This window comes from Ctenopharyngodon idella, chromosome 2 (genome assembly GCF_019924925.1).
Source record: "Ctenopharyngodon idella isolate HZGC_01 chromosome 2, HZGC01, whole genome shotgun sequence".
Lineage (NCBI taxonomy): Eukaryota > Metazoa > Chordata > Actinopteri > Cypriniformes > Xenocyprididae > Ctenopharyngodon > Ctenopharyngodon idella.
In genome coordinates this window covers 15,059,945-15,080,037 of record NC_067221.1, presented here as the reverse complement: position 1 = coordinate 15,080,037, position 20,093 = coordinate 15,059,945, and the positions used below count along the sequence as shown (strand labels likewise).

The 20,093-nt window shown below is 37.7% G+C and overlaps 1 protein-coding gene across 2 annotated transcripts; it reads right to left on the bottom strand.

Annotated features, from left to right (window-relative positions):
• Positions 1–1,012: 1,012 nt before the first annotated feature.
• Positions 1,013–18,462, bottom strand: ctdsplb (CTD (carboxy-terminal domain, RNA polymerase II, polypeptide A) small phosphatase-like b). 2 transcript variants are annotated; one of them, XM_051864652.1, is made up of 8 exons: positions 17,833–18,462; positions 12,792–12,952; positions 12,498–12,530; positions 9,495–9,596; positions 7,181–7,237; positions 5,678–5,770; positions 4,685–4,870; positions 1,013–3,321 (listed from the first exon to the last, which is right to left on the bottom strand). In XM_051864652.1, the coding sequence occupies exons 1-8, from the start codon at positions 17,906–17,908 to the stop codon at positions 3,196–3,198; spliced, it is 834 nt and encodes a 277-aa protein (XP_051720612.1). In that variant the 5' UTR covers positions 17,909–18,462; the 3' UTR covers positions 1,013–3,195. The 2 variants fall into 2 exon arrangements, with proteins under 2 accessions (XP_051720612.1, XP_051720621.1); XM_051864661.1 differs by lacking the exon at positions 12,498–12,530 and having other exon boundaries at positions 17,833–18,461.
• Positions 18,463–20,093: the final 1,631 nt, after the last annotated feature.

Below are 20,093 nucleotides of genomic sequence, written 5' to 3'. Positions count from 1 at the left end.
CTAAAGATGTAATATTTAAAACAAGTCATGTGACTACAGTGGTTGAACTTTAATGTTATGAAGCGACTAGAATACTTTTTGTGCGCCAAAATAACGACTTTATTCAACAATATCTAGTGATGGACGATTTCAAAACACTGCTTCGAAGCTTTACGAATCTTTTGTTTCTAATCAGTGGCCGGTTCGGAGCGTGTATCAAACTGCCAAAGTAATGTGAACCACTGAAATTTCAAAACACTTTAAGACGTAATGAAGCCTTGTTTACTGAAATCACGACTTTGGCAGTATGATGCGTGCTCTGAACCGACCACTGATTCGAAACATAAGATTCGTAAAGCTTCGAAGCTTCATGAAGAAGTGTTTTGAAATCACCCATCACTAGACATTGAATAAAGTCGTTATTTTGTTTTGGGGTTTTTTGGCGCACAAAAAGTATTCTCGTTGCTTCATAACATTAATGACACAATTTTCATTTTTGGGTGAACTAACCCTTTAACCATAGTAAATTTGTTAGATTAAACGTGACTACAGAGGGTCTGACGCTCTTTGGATCATTTTAAATCATGCTGGAGAACATGATCAGGTTTGTCACAAATGTGTGGAGTTCATGAGTGCTGCTGCCATTAAATCACATACATTTTGAAATGAATCATTAATCAATGATAACTCAACGATATTATTTGCTAAAATGTTATTAAATTAAATGCAAATTTTTTTTACTAGCAATCTGACTTTTGGACCCTACTGTATTTATTGAAATAAAATTATTGTAAAAAATGTTTAGTAGGTTAGAAGAATATTTTTGTTTATAATCATTACCCTGACATAAGCACAAGCAATTACTTGCATGCTGATTCTGTAATACAATTAAACCCTAACACTACACTAACATCTTTCAACCTCTTAAGATATGCTGAAAGACACCATTCAAAAGGTGACATTTACTTCTAAGAAATGTAAAGACCTGAGGATACTGGACTTTTAGTACACTGCAATATAAAAGGACACTGTGTTGTTTTTTAAAAAGGTGCTTTAATATAACATGTCAGAGTCCGGAAGAAAACTTGCGACAACCATGAATTAATTCAACTTGAAATATACTCCAAACATCAGCACTGTACAGCCTCTCCAAACTGATTTCAAGCCCAGAGTAAATCGTGTCTGTATGGCTTACTAAAAAATATCAAAGAAAATAAGGCATAATTTAATTGGACGTGCCGACTTATAACATTGACGTGACATCACGAAAACAATGTGTATTAAAAACAGCACCTGACAGTTTACAAGTGAAAAACACAGAACAAAAGTAAATAAAAACTGTGAGCAAAACCAATAGTGTTTCAACGCTGTCAGATCACCTGGAGTTCATTGTATTCAAAAAAAAAAAAAAAAAAGTGACATTTCGCAAACGTGAAAAGTATTGTGTTTAACGATTAGATATGAAAGCAAGCCAAATATCCAGGCAGCAAGATCTTCAGCAACCAGCAGATTTGAAAGAGTCGACGATAGGAGAGGCTGTACAGAACGTCAACAAGCAGAAAACAGCAGGTGTGGGCTAACATAAGCATACAGTTCAAATACTGACAGACCATAAAAGTGAGAATGAATTGCTCTCCCTCGCCTGCTGCGGAACAGGATGAAGAGAGATGGAAAGAGGTAGACGAAGAAAGACTGAGGGAATTGAAAAAAAAAAAAAAAAAAAAAACAGGACAGAACTGTGACGTGGCGGACTCTGGAGAGAGAGGTTATTGCCTGTTCAGCAGTGGATCGGGACATGCCGCCACTGCTCCTCTCATCTTAGGCACTGCGGTGATGCAGAGACTGCACAGCTTGCACCAAACACTTTCAAAACTTCTCAGAACCAGAATCTCATCAAGAGAAAAGGTCTCCGTTTAGCTCTACAGGAGGGCTGCACTGCAACAAGACGAGAGCAAACCCTTTAAGGCCCGACTGCGACTAAAAACGTCTGTTTCTCCTATGGATGATGCTCTGGCACAAGCTGCACAGTGCTCTAGTCCCTGGGCTGGTACTGGTCGTACCTACAGGGAGGTCTTTTGTAGTGTAGTGTACAGTGGTAGCAGCAGCAGGGTATGGTTTAAAACAAGTCGAAACTAATTAAAAAATATAAAGATGATGGACCTGTACCAATTCTCAATGACTCAAACGATGAACAAAAAAATTAAAAACGATAAAAGGGATACATTTGCAATTGTACATCCTGGCTTCCATAAAGGACACTTCCCCTTACTCTAATACAGCCGGGGGAACAACTGCAGTGTCTACGCTACTTCACCAAAGGCATTCAGATCAACGTAAAGTTTCAAGAAAGACTAGCGACTAAAATTCTGTCGACTGGGCAAACAATTTTTGAAATGTCCAAACATTTGTCTCCAGAACCAATATTAGTGGCTGGCCTGTTTGCTGGAAACGAAACGTTTATAAAACTATGAGCGATTGGCACGATACAATCTTCGGTTTAAGATCGGTTTTCCTAGGTTAGTTGGCAAAAGAGGCTGTGGTATACTAGAAGAGTAACCTAACAAGTGCAAATGCATTCCTTTGCTCTTAGAAAACAAACTAAACATATACAAGTCTAGATAATAGTATCAGTCTATATAATGGCACAAGCTAAAGCAAAATTGAAAATAAAAGGAGCACAAGAAGAACAAAGATGGAGACATGTACCCAGCTTTACATAATTAAAAATCTCTGGCCTCTTTAACAGTGCTTTTATAAAAAGAGACTGACCTGCCTCCGTTTTAAAGCATATAATTCTTGTAAAGATTAGGTTCTCTGGAAATATGTTGTGTACAAAATGTTAATTTCCCCCATAAAAATGACATTCAAAAAAGGCACTTTGTTGGGTCGGAGAGGAAACCCCACAGTCCTTTAACCCTACGGATTTCTACCTGCATAGCAACACCTCAGAGAATGGTTATGACTTGAATATTTTCATTTCAAAAAAAGGAAAGAAAAAGTTGATTTTTTTGGTTTATCATAAGCACTTTTCAAAAGAGAAATATTTGAGTGTCCACTAAATGTTAAAAGTCTGTTCATGTCACTGTGTGCGTGTCATGGTGGTATCGGTGAGGTGAGGACTGCAGGCTGGAGGAGAGGAGCTGGGAGCGGAGCGGCTCCTCTGCTCTCCACCGGGGGACTCCACTGGCCCCTCGTCAGGCGCTGCGGCTCAGGCTGCTACCTGCCCCTCAGGTTCTGCAGCACCCCGTACACGTCCTCCTCTTTGCTCAGTCCCTCAAAGAAAGGCAGCAGGTCCAGGAGCTCGGTGTCAGTCATGTCATCAAACCACGACTGCACGGGAACCTTTACAAGACACAAACACACACACACAATTAGAACCTGACATCGTGTTATAACCAGGTGATACAAGCGATAATCCTGCCATCTGTGTTATGAAATGTCACTGGTCCAAAATCTTGCTTCACCTAACTGTATTAAACATCAAATATTGCTGTCCTTTTGGCACATTATGCAGCATTTTCACTCTCAGTGACCAAAAAACAAACAACAACAAAAAAAACATAATAATAATGTTGCCAGAATCTTGTAGCACCGGTTAAGGACAGTGTAAATTGTTGATCAAACTGAGGTAAGTACTACGAGAAATACAAAAGAACAGTGACGGAAATCATAAGGAATTTATCTTGTTTCAGAATCTTCTTAATGATTCTGGTGCCATAATTCTTTTGGCACTTTTTCAGGCAGGAATATTGGTTTTAAAAAAGAAATGCAATAGCCAAATTATGAGATAGAAAATGTTATACATTTAAATAAAATTACATAAATCATTTAAAATTGTTTTCGCAAGTTGCATTTACACCGATTTTTTTTTTAGATGTGGCATAAATGTAATCCAATAATTGACCTTAACTATGCGTTATATCCTAGAAAAAAAAAAAAAAAGAAAAAAAAAAAGAACATTTATTTTCTAAAATAATTCACATAATGTGTATCTTTAAAAGGTACACTTTAGCCTTGTTGAAAGCTCCCGAGTCCCACCACCGAAAGTTCCTAAACTTTGAAAAAGTTCTACCTAGCGAGCAGGGACTTTCTGATGGGGAAATTTTTACCCAGAACTTCATTTAGACCCTGGTTCCTGTGGTCGAAACACACCGAGTACCACCCCAAAGTCCCTGGGAAAAGTTCCTGCGGTGGAAACAGGGCTTTTGTAACTTCTGGCCCCCTAGTGGTTACAAAATAAAACTTGGTTGTGCTTCGGCTCTGCTCCTTTGCACAGATTAATGTGGTTTGAGACACTGGACAAATAAAAATTCTTTTTTTTTTTTTTTTTTAACAACTGGTGATTCGCCGGAGGTTTGCCATTTTGAATGATCCAATTTTTCTTATTTGCTGTGACTTTCAGCTTCACGGTACCCATAGCTGGAGCTACTTTTCTCTGTGTATTGATATGATGCAAGAAGCACAGGTGAATGACATGGGTATGCAATTTTTTAAGAAATCCATCCCGACAGCTCTGATAAACTTATAATAATGATTTATATTTGGGTAAAGACATGGTTTGAAAGATTTTTTTAACACTCCCATTAATAAGATTTTTTTTTTTTTTTTAAAACAACTCAGCCCTCAACCCTACTTAAGATGTCCAAGAGTAACCAAACTACAGTTTGGTTAATGGTTAAGCGTTTCGTCAGCAATCAAAACTCACAGCATTTTCAGGATGGAAAATGTAGGAAGCAGGGGAGTTGTCCACAATGATGACATTCCTGAGCTCTCTCCCGAGCCGACTAAGGTCTTTGACATAGTTCCCTCTGTGGAAAACGCAGGATTCCCGGAAGAGTCGTGCCCGAAACACACCCCACTGGTCCAGCAGATCTGCCACCGGGTCGGCATACTGAAGCACACATAGACAGAACAGACACTTAGACAAGTAAAAAGGTTTTTTTTTTTAAACTGTAGAGTCACTGTGGAATCATCCAGCTGCTCCCTGCAACAAATACAAATCTAAAACAGAGAAAATGCAAGCTGCTAGGGCAACGTAACACTAAAAATGTCTACAAAGAGGATTGTAGGGAAACCTACAAAACCATAGTTAGATACGTGCCTCTCAGTAAGAAAGCTTGCTATTAAAGCGAATGAGCCATTATGTCCTCAATATAACAGACACGAAAGCAACCAAGACACGTGATCTAAACTACAGTGGGCCGCATACATTCTCAACAGCTAATGTGTCACTAACAGGAATGAGAAGAACAAAACACATCAGAGACATTAGCTACCGATACGGTGACAAATGAAACTTCACAGCATATCGTAAAAGCGGCCAAACTCAAACAATGTGAGCTTTCAAAGGTGAAGGCAGCAGCGACTGCAACTACTGGTACATGGCGCGCATTCTGGAAGAGTTGCCATAGAGACACTTACCCATGCATTAGCGGCTAAAACAAACGCAGGCCACACAGAGACAGAGAGGGGGGTCAGATATTAGCAGAGCATGATGATTCAACACCTACCCAACAGACCTTAAATCACTCAGCAGGACTCTGGCAGGTATATCACAGTACTTTCTCCCTTAAATAACATTCAGACTGTTTCAGCCAGTGAGGGTTTGTGCATGGACTTATGAGATGCTGACTGACTGCTGAGTCTTTTGACATGTTTGTTGACATTAAATGAGGCAGTGTCAGTGTGGTGGACAAACCTTGGCTAGACTGGCTGTGAAAAGCACACATTCAAACAGCTCGCCCATTTTCTGCAGGAACTCGTCAACGTGAGGCCTTTTGAGCACATACACCTACGAAGGGGAGATATTGTGAGCCATTTAAGTCAATTTAAATGATAGTAAGTACTCATAATAGAGTTCAACAGTCGGGTTCCGGAAGTAAAAACTCCACTCATTTTTTCCATAGGGAAACTGATTTTTAATGATAACTTAAAAACCAGCCCAACTGTGAGCTATAAGGTTGTTAATCGATGGTATATGCTTCGGTTGAAGCCAGACTGCATTATTCCAACTTATTTTTAAAATGACCGTTTAACAGCGGAATTCCAGGTGAAAAACTACATTACCCATGATGCTGTACAGAAAATTCCACCAATCAGAGTCAAAATAAGCAAACCTCCCCAACAGAGCTCTTTAGCTCCGCCTACTCCCATGAAGCACTGCAAATGACGTAATCGAGTCGGTCTCCCTATGCTCTCAAAATACTTAAATATTTGGATGTATGTTTCTTTAGACAATCAACATTTTTAAATGAGTAGTTTTATGTTTCTACATCGTTTTTAATTTGATTGTGTTGTTTGCAATGCTTTATGGGATTGTAGTTCTTCCCTCAATAAAGCTGTTAAGTACAGTCTTGTACCTTTTTATTTTTGTCCAATTTTCAAATACTTTTCTCTGCTTCAAATCAAAGTTAATGTTATGATTCACCTCGTAGCTGGTTGGCTTGGTTCATGGCTTATAACGCTTTAATAAAGTTCGCTTTTAAATCCCTATGGGAGAAATGAATGGAAAAAATATTTCCGTAACCAACACCACTGAAAAGGTGGATGGGCACTGTTGCACTCTATATATGTATAATAATAATAATAATAATAAATAATAATAATAATAATAATAATATGAATCTTTATAAAACAATATAATACAACATATATTATATAGTACAATATTGTCATAGACAGGAGCCATTTAAGTCAAATTAAATGATAATAAATGTTCATAATACATATAATAATGAAATCTTTAACATGCAATATAATATAAAATATAATATATATCTAATATGACGCACAGAGCATTTAAATTCATTTAAAAAATAATACATTTTCTTTATAAAATATAAAACCTATTATAATAATATTGAAATATTCATAATATAATATAATATAATGTCCAAAAGTCGTTTTCTTGTTCTTCAATCTGAATGTCAAAACACTGAGGAACACAAATAAAGCACAGATGATCTGCATCAGCTCCATGAAGACAAACGGCTGCCACCTAGTGCAAGTAATCATGAATAGGCCTCCCAGGACAGACAGCCTATCCTGGATTACTTGAACAAGGGAACAGCCACTCAGCCATTTTCACCACTCCATCAAATGAAGTTGACACTGACATAAAAACCATAAATGGTTTCATAACTGCTATAGAACACACTAGAGTATAATATGAAACCTGCGCATGTTTCCATCAATTCTGTACCTGATGCACTGTGCCATCTATCTCCACCGGGACGATGAAATCAGCATTGCTAATAGGCTATGAGAGAGAAACAAATGCAAAACAGAGGAGTTATGACCCAGCATCAGATGGGAGACAAATGTAGAGAAAGTGACCCAACTAAGCCCACCCAAAAATAAGTTTCACACATTTTCTGAAATACCTGAATAGCCTTCCAGGCAGTATGCATGAATCTTATTAAATACTCATGTTTTGGTCTGTCATGCACTGGCTCAATACGCTTCTAATATGTTTTTATTTAATGTGGCTATTAACGGTTTTATTCATTTTCATTCCATACATTGTTTTACTGCAACTTTGTGAGCATCACTCAGGCTGTATCCTTCTCTACCTTATAAAATTCATCTTTCAAAATACAGAATATTGCTTTTAAATACCAATAATAAATCATATCAGGCTACATTTGATTTATTAATCGGTTAATTTTAAAAATTCTTATCAATACACAGCCAGTTTTATCACTGGATTGTATTAAAACAACATTTTTCATTTGCCTATTATACAACACTATCTTGAAAAACTCGAAAGATGAGCTAAAATAAAAAGTAAAATGACCAGATGTGAATTTTTGGTTGCATTTTATTTTACAGTACGTGCACTTATGGTGTACTTACCTAAGAAAGTACTAGATAATATAAGGTAACTACATGGGTTAAGGTTAGGTTTAGGGGTAGGTTCAGGGTTAGTACCTAGTTATTACTCAGTTACTGTAATAACTATAATACATACTGTAATATGTACATCGGGAAAAGAACTGTAAAATAAAGTGCTACCTAATTGTATTTATTTTAATAAAACATCAAGTGAGCTTATTACTCACTTCAACTTTCTCAAAACATTACACAGCAATAAACTAATAGATGATAAACAAATTGACAGCAATCAGAGGTTACTGATGTGTGATAAGCTCCATTTACTTATAATTTGCATAATCACAATGAAAGAGCAGTAACAACAAACAGCAGAGGGCGTCAGTGCTCTTTAAATACAAGCCTTCCAAATATTACTAATCAGGTGTGGGGAGGTTTGAGTATGGCACACCTCACACATTTGTCCTTACTAGCATGACTGAAAAAAGTGGATCACAGACAAATTAACCCTGTACAGTCTGACACATGAAAATACATGGAAGGTTTTGGAATTGGAAAAAGTCTTTTTGTTGAGTATCATATTTGATACATCAGGCTTTTATTTTTTACAGGAGAACATGAAGCTCACAATCAGAGTTTCTTTTGTTTGTTTGTTTGTTTGTTTTCAGAAGCCCAAACTGAGCAAAAATATGCAATTTGTTGCTGCTGATGATATTTATATTGTCTAATATAAATCACTGAGATCTTTATAGCAGTATAACAGACTACTAATATGAAATATGTTTTAGTGTGTTTTTTACGCCATGTTAGCATCATGGCTATTTACATGGCAAACACAAAGGTTAATATCATAATCCATAAAATTTACATTATTATAAAAAACATTTCAATATTTTTTAGTATGATGATATTTAAATGCTTTGATTTATGATCAAGCTCTGTTGTTTTCATTTTGGCAATATAATGATTGATGTAGATCAATTTTCCTCAAAAGCCTGATGTATCATTTGATATTCACATTTTAACATGATTTTTCCAAAAAAAAAAAAAAAAAAAAAGTTGCTTTAGTGCAGTGTGCTCATCAATTATTAAAAACAATATGAAATTTCTTGTTTTGTTTAAAGATTGCACATCATAGAGATGCATGTACCATGACCTAAAGGGGGATTTACAATTAAACTAAAAGTTTTAATTGTAACTTATCAATCAGAGGGCAGAAGGCATGTAGTAGATTGTGTACAACAGGTTTTTCAGCAAAGTTTTGATCATGTTGATAATTCGAAGGCCTTAGAATTTTGCGTATCAAATATGATACAGTAGGCTTCATAGGGTTAAACTCTCAGTTATAATCGAACTACTCCACGTTAAACTTTTGAGCTTCACACACAGATCAAGATGATAAAAAGCTCACTATTGAGTTTCACAATCAGTGTTGCTCTTCTACTCTCCTTCTACAAGCAGCAGAGACAAATGAGCCCTGACTGGGCCGTCACTAAGCATCACAGGAAGCTCTGCCCGCATGCATATATATCTCTGATGCAAATAGGTCATCGTGGGTCACAATCACTGAGCAAAATACAAAGAGTAGTCACAGTTTCATTGTGACCCATTCCTGGTTGTTTTTCTTTGGGAAATACCTAAAAATGACCTGGACTTGTGTCGACATGCAACAATTAATGAATTACCTTAAACGAGCTGTGCACCAGAGTCTCATCCAAGTCTATTACCACACACTTCTTCCCATAGTCATTTATGTTAACCTCAGGCAGGAGGTACTTCTCTGGAGGCTGTGGAAATGCAAAACAGAAAGAGTTAACATTATGAACATGGAGCAGGTTCAGTGTAATGAGTGAGAAATAAGGCACGGGAGGTTAAGCCGCGACGTGTTAGACTGTTATCAAGCAATATGAGCAGAAAGATGGGGAAACGAAGCACTGTCCCCAACCATCTACACATTTCCTCTGGAAATTGTAAGGGAAAGCTTCAGGCATTTTAGGAAGTGTGTTTCCTGAGCTGCACAGATGACGCTCATGCAGTAACATCCCAGCTCTTTCTGAGCGGAAGTGGAAAGGATTATGGCTGTGCGTGGGGATTAAAAGGTTTTTCACACATTAATCAGAGATGCAGGTTGTGTAAGGTTAGAGAGTGTGAGAGTGACTTCAGCACTGGCTGCCTGTATGAAATCCCATCACTTTATTTATAAGCTGCGGGTGAAAGGGTCCACCTCTTGATCCAGTTCTCTAATCCTAGCTGCACCATCTCAATTCATGCAGAGGCAATCTTGTTATAGAGGGAGGCAGTATGCTGTCGAGTCTATCTAATCTAAATCCCTGTCTGTTTAATAGGATGAATCAAGCTTAGGAGGAACCGCTGGAGTGCAGTCATGATCTCAGTCCGAACTGCTGAATGAACACAGAAAAACACTTACACACTGGACACGAGTTCCTGTTCAGTACGCAAACAACAGTACAGCAAATCATGCAGCAGAAACTTCATTGGGGGATTGTGTGATCGCTACGTCTAAAATCTTATGGCAAAATCATAAGATCTGACCTTCCCATCTGGACTTCAACAACCTACCATTGAGATTAAAGGGATAGTTCACTCAAAAATTAAAATTATTCCATGATTTACTCACCCTCAAGCCATCTTAGGTGTATATGACTATCTTCTTTCAGACGAATACAATCAGAGATATATTTAAAAATATCCTTAGTTTAAAAACAGCCATACGCATTCAGCGTACGTCCAAAAAGCGTTAACTTCCGCGACACAGTACACAATGCCATGACGTTCTACACTACGCCATGGCGTATAACACGTAGTATGTCATGTCATTATGTACTACATCGCGGAAGTTAACATTTTTTGGACATACGTCGAATGCATATGGCTGTCATGCTGGAAGCTTGTTATTTTACTTTATAAAGTTTTAAATAATAATACTTGTCTTAAACAAATGCATCAATTCGCTTCAGAAGGCTTTTATTAACCCCCTGGAGTCATATGGATACATTTTTTTATGGATGGGTGCATTTTTTTTGGGGGGGGGGGGTCTTCAGAATTTGGGGTATCATTCACAACTATTATAAACCTTGGAGGACCTTATAAGGATTTTTTAAATATATCTCCGATTGTGTTTGTCTGAAAAAAGATAGTCATATACACCTAGGATGGCTTGAGGGTGAGTAAATCATGGAATGAATTTCATTTTTGGGTGAACTATCCCTTTAACAGCAAAAACAAACAAACAAACAAACAAAAAAAAACACGCTAAACCCTCATCAATTATATTTTGCAGACAATCACCCAACCTATTTATGAACTTTTTGAAGTGTCTTTTTTTTTTTTTTTTGCCATTACCTAACATAATATGCAGAAAAAACCATAGCCGTTTATAGGTCGATTTCCAAGGTGCAAACCAAGACTCAACAATAAGGATGGCACAGTTGATGGATCATTGAATATAACTGATCTTATACACTACCGTTCAAAAGTTTGGGGTCAGTAAGATTTTATTAATGTTTTTTAAAGAGGTCTCTCATGCTCACCAAGGCTGCATTTATTTGATCAATGATATAGTAAAAACAGTAACTCCAATCTACTTTAGTCTACTTGTCACATGATCCTTCAGAAATCATTCTAATATTCTGATTTGGTTTTCAGGAAACATTCCTTATTATTATTGGTGTTGAAAACAGTTGGGCTGCTTAATATTTTTGAGAAAACTATGATACATTTTTTTTTTTTTTTTTCCCAAGATTCTTTGACAAACAAAAAGTTCAAAAGAACAGCATTTATTTGAAATAGAAATCTTATGTCTCTTCTAAATGTCTTCACTGTCATTTTTAATTAACTTAATGCATCTTTCTGGAAAAATGTATTAATCTCTTTCTTTCAAAAAAAAAAAAAAAACGTAAAAAAAAAAAAAAAAAAAAAAATTTTTTTTACTGACCCCAAACTTTTAAACGGTAGTGTACATTCATTTTTATGCCTTGCAAAATTAAACGTTTGTTTTTTGTGATGTACTCTACACTGTTCTTGTAAATTCTGCTGATCTATCTCTAAGACTGATTATCTAGCTGGATGACATAGATTAGGTTTTTTTGAATTCTCAGAAAATACCTCTAGACCTCAAAGCAGTAGTAATAGTATATTAAATGACGCACCAAACAGTAATTTCCAGCTTGTTTCAGTTTCAAAAACTGTGAAAAGGAAACTAAACATTAATAAAACATGTAATTATTTCTAGCAATTATAAAAATGCATTGCTAAAAACAGACCAGTGAAAATACTGGCATGGGAAGTAAAAAGTAGCCTGACTGACCAGTAGAAGAAAAACATTCTAGTGGTGAAATATTGCTTATCACCTTTCAACAGACTAGAAAACGCTGAAATAAACACTTGCTTTATCAAATCAGAAGTTGTCATACTCCCAATAGTTAAAAGCTGGAGGGGGAGGGGCACAGCCAGCAAGTTGCCCATAATTGTGTGGAAAAACATTAGGCTTTCCAGTCGCCGTAGAAGTAGTATAATATACAGTGTATGCAAGCATCCATCAGGCAAAGTGCATCACTGTCCACAGAGCCGCTTCAAAAGACGATTCGAGTGTACAGTGGTGCGACGCTCCATGCGGCATGCGAGAGCACACAGACAGACGGCACGGAGTGAAGTGGAGTCATACATACACTGGGGATAGGGATGACCTCAACCTGGTCACACTGGGACATGAGAGATGAAGACAGAGGAAACAAACAGGAGAGGAAATGAGGTGCTGAACCACAAGACAAATGGACAATAATTCAGACACATGTGATACAGTCTGCACAGGAAAAGAGAGAGAGAGAGAGTTGATGACTTCTATTTAACATGAGCAAAACACACATGACGGCGAGACGCAGAAGCAGTGTCTCTGGATGAATATATGCATCTGGGCTTCTGTGATCACTCCCCTTATAAAGAGGATGTTTGGGCAGTCTCACCTTTGGTGGAGCTCCGTTCTCCTCCACAGGTGGGGGCAGAGGGCTGCTGTTGTTGTTGGGGGTGGCGGGGGGCTCGGCATCGTAACTCCTCAGACAGCAGAAAAACGAGCTGAAGATGCTGCGAGTCCTCTTTTTCTTCAGGCTGCTGTTAGACAGCGAAACTAAAAAAAGAACAGACAGAAACAACATAGGTTTAAAACAAATGACTACAATAATAATTTACTGAGGATGCATGATATTTTTAGTGACCACACTGGTGTATTATTATTTCAGGTTGTCGTTTATAATAAATTCATGTGATTTAAGCTTTTCACGTTGTAAATGCTGTGCTTCCGGATTCTATGCCAGAACGCCGGCTCAGTATTGGCCGGCTTCTGGGTCAACACCACATGTATGCGTCGGTGCTCTGGTGAACAGCGTTGGAAACTGACACAGAATAGAAGAAACTGTTGAATAAAGTTGTTGTTTTTATTTTTTTGGCAGACAAAAATTATTCTTGTTGCTTCATAAAATTAAGGTTGAACCACTGTAGTAACATGGACTATTTTAAAGATGTCTTTACTAACTTTCTTGGCCTTGAAAGTGGTAATTGAGCTGCTGTCTACAGGGGATCAGAAAGCACTCGGATTTCATCAAAAATATCTTAACTTGTTTTCTGAAGATGAACGAATGTCTTAACGGGTTTGGAACATGAAGGGGAGTAATTAATGACAGAATTTTCATTTTCTGGGTGAACTAAACCTTTAATAATTTCTTTAAAAAAAAAAAAACTTTTGAATGGTAGTGTACATTGATATGTAAACAGGCCATGATATTGGTTATCTGTAATGCTATGATATTAACAAGCTGCAATCAGTATCAGCCAAAGTTTTTAGTTAGTATAATTCTAAAACTTACTTCTACATGACAATACATACTTGTGGCTAAATACATATTTAATAGAGATAAATACAGAATGACTAGTGTCAGAAGTTAAAAAAAAAAAAAAAAAAAAAAAAAAAAAAAAGAGTTTTAATGTTTAAGATGGGTTACATTTATTTCAGTCAGTGAAGCATATCTACCTTTTTCCTACGCCCCATGATACTATGCGAAAATTATAGAAGTAACTTCCATTAAACTGTAAACAATGAGCAAAAGGTTCACTCAGTGACTGAAATAAACATTTTCAAAAACTGGGTAAAATGAGATGACATTATTCTACTCACCCTTCAACCATCCAACATTAAAAGGACATTTAAAAGTGTAAAAGCATTAACAAATTACTACCACAGACCATGAATAACCCCCGATTATTTCCGCAGCAATATTACGGACGTGTTAAATATCACTTTAGTAATATATGTCTGTATGTAACATGTTGCCTTAATGAAAAATGTTAATTAACTGGAACATTATGGCCTGGTTTCACAGACAGGGCTTCGATTAAGCCAGGATTAGGCCTTAGTTCAATCAGGGTATTTAAGTAGCTTTTATAAACGTGCCTTAGAAAAACTACTACTAGTGTGCATCTTGAGACAAAACAATGGCACTGACATATTTTAGGATATGGCAATGATAGCTGCTTTCAGTTAAAACAGCTCAAACATGCATTTTAGTCTGGGACAGGCTTAAGCCTTGTCTGTGAAACTGAGGGTAAGTGATAATTCAAAGTAATTTCCGTCATTGTCACAATTCACACTTTTTCATACTGTTACAGTGGAATACAAAGGGAAAAAAAAGAAAATAATCAGGAGGAAAAGAATGCAGCAACTGAAAAGAGCTCTTGCAATAGATATTCTTGTCCTACCACGTCACATTAAAATACCAAGCGTAACGTTATTCTCTTGAAGTCTGAACATGAAGGAAATTTTAAAACTCATTCAGTCAAACTGACGGATAAGGAGTATTTATAGCGCAGCCTTATGATTTGAAATGATTTGTTTTAGTCTTTTTGAGTGGAACTTCCCAAAACCGGAAGTGCCACCCATAATCTAAAATGCAGTAGGCTCGTTAGGAAAAAGGTGGAAACATGGCATATAAAGTTCAATAACACTCATTTAGGACACTTGATGTTGGAAATGCATGAACACCCTTTAGGGAAATGGCTTTCTCCCGGTCAAGATGTCACATGGCATCTTTAATTAAAAGTCCAGTCTATTACAAATGATTAAGGACAGGCTTTACACCAATACACTGCACATAATGAGGGGACGTCAAAGATCCTCGCAGTCCTCCTCTCCTCATTCACACACACACACTAATAATAATCTGCCTTCATTCCAGCGCCACAGCAGAGGCTCTGAATGTTAACACTGAGGTCACCAGCAAGTAAAGGCCCTTTAAAAATAGTGACAAGCAGAAAAAAAATATGAAACTAGACCCCACTCGCTTACAAACCCCACCCCGTGCCCTTTAGGCTCCTAAACCCTAGTCCATCCACTCATTGGCTGCCGACTCCAGCACCATTTTAAGGGACAGAGGCTATTTTCCCTCGTTCCTGAAGCTTCACTGATGACTTCAGAGAAGCACAGACGAACGAAAGAGGGGGAATATTTGAGGGAGAGAGGGAAGAAGAAAGGAGGGGCAGCCTCAGCAGAGGCGGGGCTAAGAAAACAAACAGCCTATGAAAACCGTGCATTCCTCTCCCGCCCCTTTAACCATCTCAAAGGTTTGGCTGAACATCTGATGATTTTCACCTCAAAATCCAATAACCCATGCAATACATGACACTAACATTTAGTATGAAATTTAATTCTTTTTCAAATGCATTTTACAGCAACAGGACTGAGCTTATTAAAAGACTTTAAGTGCACTTTCAATAGTTTTGATTAAGAAAGCAGCTTTTAATAAAGCATTACCATGTGTTGTTTCGCTTTAAACGAAGGGCTAGGATCATTTTTCCAAAGTGGGAGGACAGCAGCTTGGCTTCACTCAGGAATATTGGAGGAACTGACGTGTCAGGAAGCATGTTCAGCATCATGGTTTGAAGTGTAAAAAAAAAAACGTTTATCTTGATATCTAGATCAACTGAGTAGCCCGTCATAGTGAGAGTGTCTTTGCAATGCCACAACACAAAAACCATACACACGCATCTGTCTGTAATCTAACTTTTATTTAAATGCCTTTACCACATAAAAAGAGCAAAAATATAGACTATAAAAGCATCCAATGAACAACTAGCTTTAAACTACTTCCATATGCACTCCAAACAAGTAAAAGAATAAAATGCAGTAAAGTACAGGACGTTTTGCATAATTGTGGACAGAATGCAGAAAAGATCCCTGTCAGGCAACGGGCCAGAGACATTGATCACTGCGGCAGACTATCAGATGCCATCAGAGCTCAAGCAGCTGCCTTTAAAAAAAAAAAATCCTGTAATTACAACTGACTTTAATTACTTCTGGCTTAATATTAATCTACATGTTGGAAAGACCCATTAATGGCTTTGAAGAGGGAACCCTGGTCTGGATGAGATCAAGGCAGTAGATGTGAGCCACAAAAGGCATTTAAAGTGTTGCCTAATAGGCCATCAAAAGCACAAGGACAATTTTAGATTGTTAAACTTTATTCTGCACTGTTTTGAGAGGGCAGCTGTTGAAGAGCTTCTCCACTCAGCCACCCAGAGGTCAAAGGTAAAGCCCTGGAAGTGCTCCATCCAAATGCCTGCTGTCAGAACCGGACATCCTCAGATGAGCAGCCATGCAAAACTGCCTTATACAAACTCATCTTTTTACTTTCAGTTTTCATGCAACATGTATCTATTTTATTTAAGGCAAGACACTATTATCATGCACTTGGCAATTTTGAGATTTTAGTCTATTTTGCTTTCATAAACACACAACATGTTAGTTCACAACACATTAAGACTGGTGGAAAGAAAACATCCAAAATAGCAATATAGTGTTTAATACACTTTATCTTTTTGCGTCTGTAGATTTTAATTGCAATACATATCTTTAAAGACTGTTTTCTCAAAATGAGCTTTCCTCCTGTACTGAGCCAGAAATCTCCATCTCAGTAGCAATAGTACATACACCAAACTTTAGTTTTATTCCTATAAAGTTTTTTTTTTTTTTTTTTACAGTGTAATTTGTTCATATATCGTTCACCTGATTTATATAACAGTCTATTAAAAAAAAAAAAAAAAAAAAACATGGTGAAATATATATATTTTTTTCAGCTGTTGACACTTGACAGTATTTTCTAATTTGTGGATTAATAAAAAGATGTCCAAAATCCCCTCTGTAAAAACGTTCAACTTAAATATGTCGACAAAACAAAGCTTTATCCAATGTTCCTATTTTTGTTCGGGAATTTAATATTTAATAATGCCTCTGCATATTTAAACAACATTTCAGAAAACTTGTACAAAACCGTTGTCTTAATGTAATGTATTTAATCAACTGGGTTTGATGATACTGGGTTTAATCAACAAGTGTACCCTATTCAACGGTTGTGTCTTGCTTTAAAAAAATGAAAATGTGCTTTTTGGCGCATAAAATTATGTTTGCCTCCTGGCAACCTACACAGTATCACAACTGACTTGCCTGTTTTGTAAAACAAAATTGTATTCAACTAAATAACGCACCTACTTAAATATTCCTGTTGCTGACTTGACTGAAAGAAGAACAAATCAAAAGTCCACCGCTTCTTAAATAAAACATGTGCCCTTTAAAGCACTCTGCTTATGCAAGTCTGCCCCGTGACAGAAAGAAACATGTTTACGTTGGTCTCCATCCACATCACGGGCGACCAACGCTGACAGAGCCCAAACTTTCGCTCTTTTCGCTCAGTTTACATTGCGCCTTTACGACGACTCAATTATATAAACACACTCGGTGATTGTTCTGCACCAAAAGTAACACATTGTCATATGAAAGCATATTAAAAGTTATCAAAAAAACACTATATCCTCGTTTATGTTAGTCCAAACAGGAATGAAATGCCTGAAATGTTTCTTCTCCGCGGACGCAGGCTCGCAGCCCGCTCGTTTAAAATGGTGGGTAAAGCTAACAAAACGCGCTACGGCGACCAACTTCAACGCACAAAAAACACCTCTCACCTTTCTCAGCATTTGACGAGAGTATCTCCTCCTCCTTGGGGTTCGTAACCTGCGTTATTATGGACGTGTTGTCCATGGAAACGAGATGTTAGCTCCTTTTTCCAGCGAGTTCTGGCCGTGTCCGTGTTTCAGGTTGTGCTAACAGCTAGTCGAGTTAATGGCAGATCTCCAGCCAGCCAGCAGACTGCTGTCGCTCAGGCTAGCGTGGGCGAACGGACTGCAGCCGACCACTAATCTTTGCGTTTTGTTGCATTAAAATACGCGTCGCGGACACACATTTGATCAATCAGCCCGTGCGGATGCGCATTACAAAAATCAACTGCGCCAGCGCCGAATGGCTAACAAGTAGTTGGAGGTTGGATTGCTAATGTAGGATAGCGTTAGCAAACTGACCATGAAACCTCCGAATGCGGGCTGAATAAATGACCCGCTCGATGTCTGAAACGCTTGCGTTTAAACTCCTGGAACAATAGCGGAGAACGCCAACATCTGTGCGCTTAAACGATCGTCATAAACTGTCTCTTCATGTTTTCCCGTGTTTTCTGATCTCTGCTTCCAATATGGAGACGGCGAGTGTTTGATATTCACGAGATAGAGCTGAGGAACAGCAGGAGGAGGTATTTTCTGGGAACCCCCCACCTCATATTAAAAATAAAAGCACGGCCTGGGAGCGCTCAGTCCGCCCAATGAAAGGGAGTCCGCACAAAGTAGACTGATCAACACTTTAGGCACTCGACTATGGAGTTGCGATATTTAACAAACGAAGTCCAAATCAAATACACGAACATTTGGTCTGGTTTATGGTTTTCAGTTCTGCTTCGTTATCATTAGAATGAAAAATACAGTGAGAGAAGAATAAGAGTGAGATTTAGAGAAGTAGCTCAAAATGTTTTGATTTCTTCCTACTGTTGTTTAATATGTATTGAGCAGCTTTAATATGCGAATAAACAGTGAAAATATATGTCATTTAGAGTAAAGAAACGGATATAGAAGGTAAATAGGCATCACACTGTACAATATACAGTAAGATAAATTTGCCTGTGCCTGTATTATGAAGTGGGAAACAGTATATTTCTGCCTGTGAGGTTTAAACAGTAAAGGGCTTTCCTTTGCGCAGTTAATTTCCATAACATAACATCTCCCTCTGCTGTTCAAAGTTATTGTTGCACGTTTGTAAAATATCTTTTCTGCCTCTTTTGAAGTTTTTATTTCGCCTGTTTCCATATGGTTCTCTGTCTCTGCATATTATGTTAAAAAAATAAATAAAAAATAACCTAGTCAACAACAAACAATCTGGTCTGTATTTAATGTTGACACACCCATATTAACACAAAATGTAGCCTAAGAATTTCCAGTTAACCAATGTATTTTGTTTTGAGTTATAGCTATATTATCTTAGTGTCTTGTATACATATATGAACGAAACATATATGTATTGCAAACTTTTCTTCTGCATGCATTTTAGGCACATTGTGGTGGTAATCAGTAAAAATTATAACCTTTTGAACCCTCATTGATTTGACGTCACTGTTCATACTGTCACTAAGGCAGTATAAATTACTTGCAAATTTATTTCAGGGAACGTGATAAAGGAGTTAAAGTGTGAGTCCATCATCCATAATCGTTTAAACAGGTAATAACAAAGGATGACAGACTAAACATAGAACATATTAGTTTCTTTTCATGCCCACAGTTGGAAACTATACAGGCCTAAATTAATACCAAAGTTATGTCTGAAGTGAGTGATGGTTCATCTTCACTGTAAGAGCTCACGGGATTGCTTTGCGACAGCCTACATCATCCCAAGGTCCAGAACTTAAACAATTAAGAAAGCATTCTCTCCAACCGGCCGTCATGCACCTGTATACCATTTAGCGCAGGTTCTTGAATTTGTGCGCCTTTTTGATGGACCAGTTCTGGTGCCACCCCCCTGCGGTTCCAGTCCGGATTATAAATACACTCTCTACACCCCTCCCGCAACATCCACACCAGCTACTGCTGCCTCTCACAGTGCACCATCGGCACTGGGAAACCGGGACGGATGTATTAGGAGAAGCCCCTACTCACCCCCTTTTCTTTTCTTTTTTTCCCCCCCCAATTTTGTGGGGGCTGACATCTGTCTTCAGACATCTGTGAAAGGCTGATACGAGGTTAGTACTGAGCAAGTGCACTTCGTTTTGAATTACTGTACTTACTGTACACGGTGTTGTAAACAGACAGAGTCCCACGGACTATAAATGAGACAACGTGTGGGCGTTTGG

Bases quoted from the DNA above. Each gene is read 5' to 3' on its own strand.
- ctdsplb (XM_051864652.1), bottom strand. From the start codon at position 17,908: ATGGACAACACGTCCATAATAACGCAGGTTACGAACCCCAAGGAGGAG. The intron at 12,953-17,832 runs GTGAGAGGTGTT...TTCTTTTTTTAG, and splicing joins CTCGTCAAATGCTGAGAAAG to TTTCGCTGTCTAACAGCAGC. The intron at 9,597-12,497 runs GTATGTATGACT...GCATTTCCACAG, and splicing joins AGGTCATCCCTATCCCCAGT to CCTCCAGAGAAGTACCTCCT.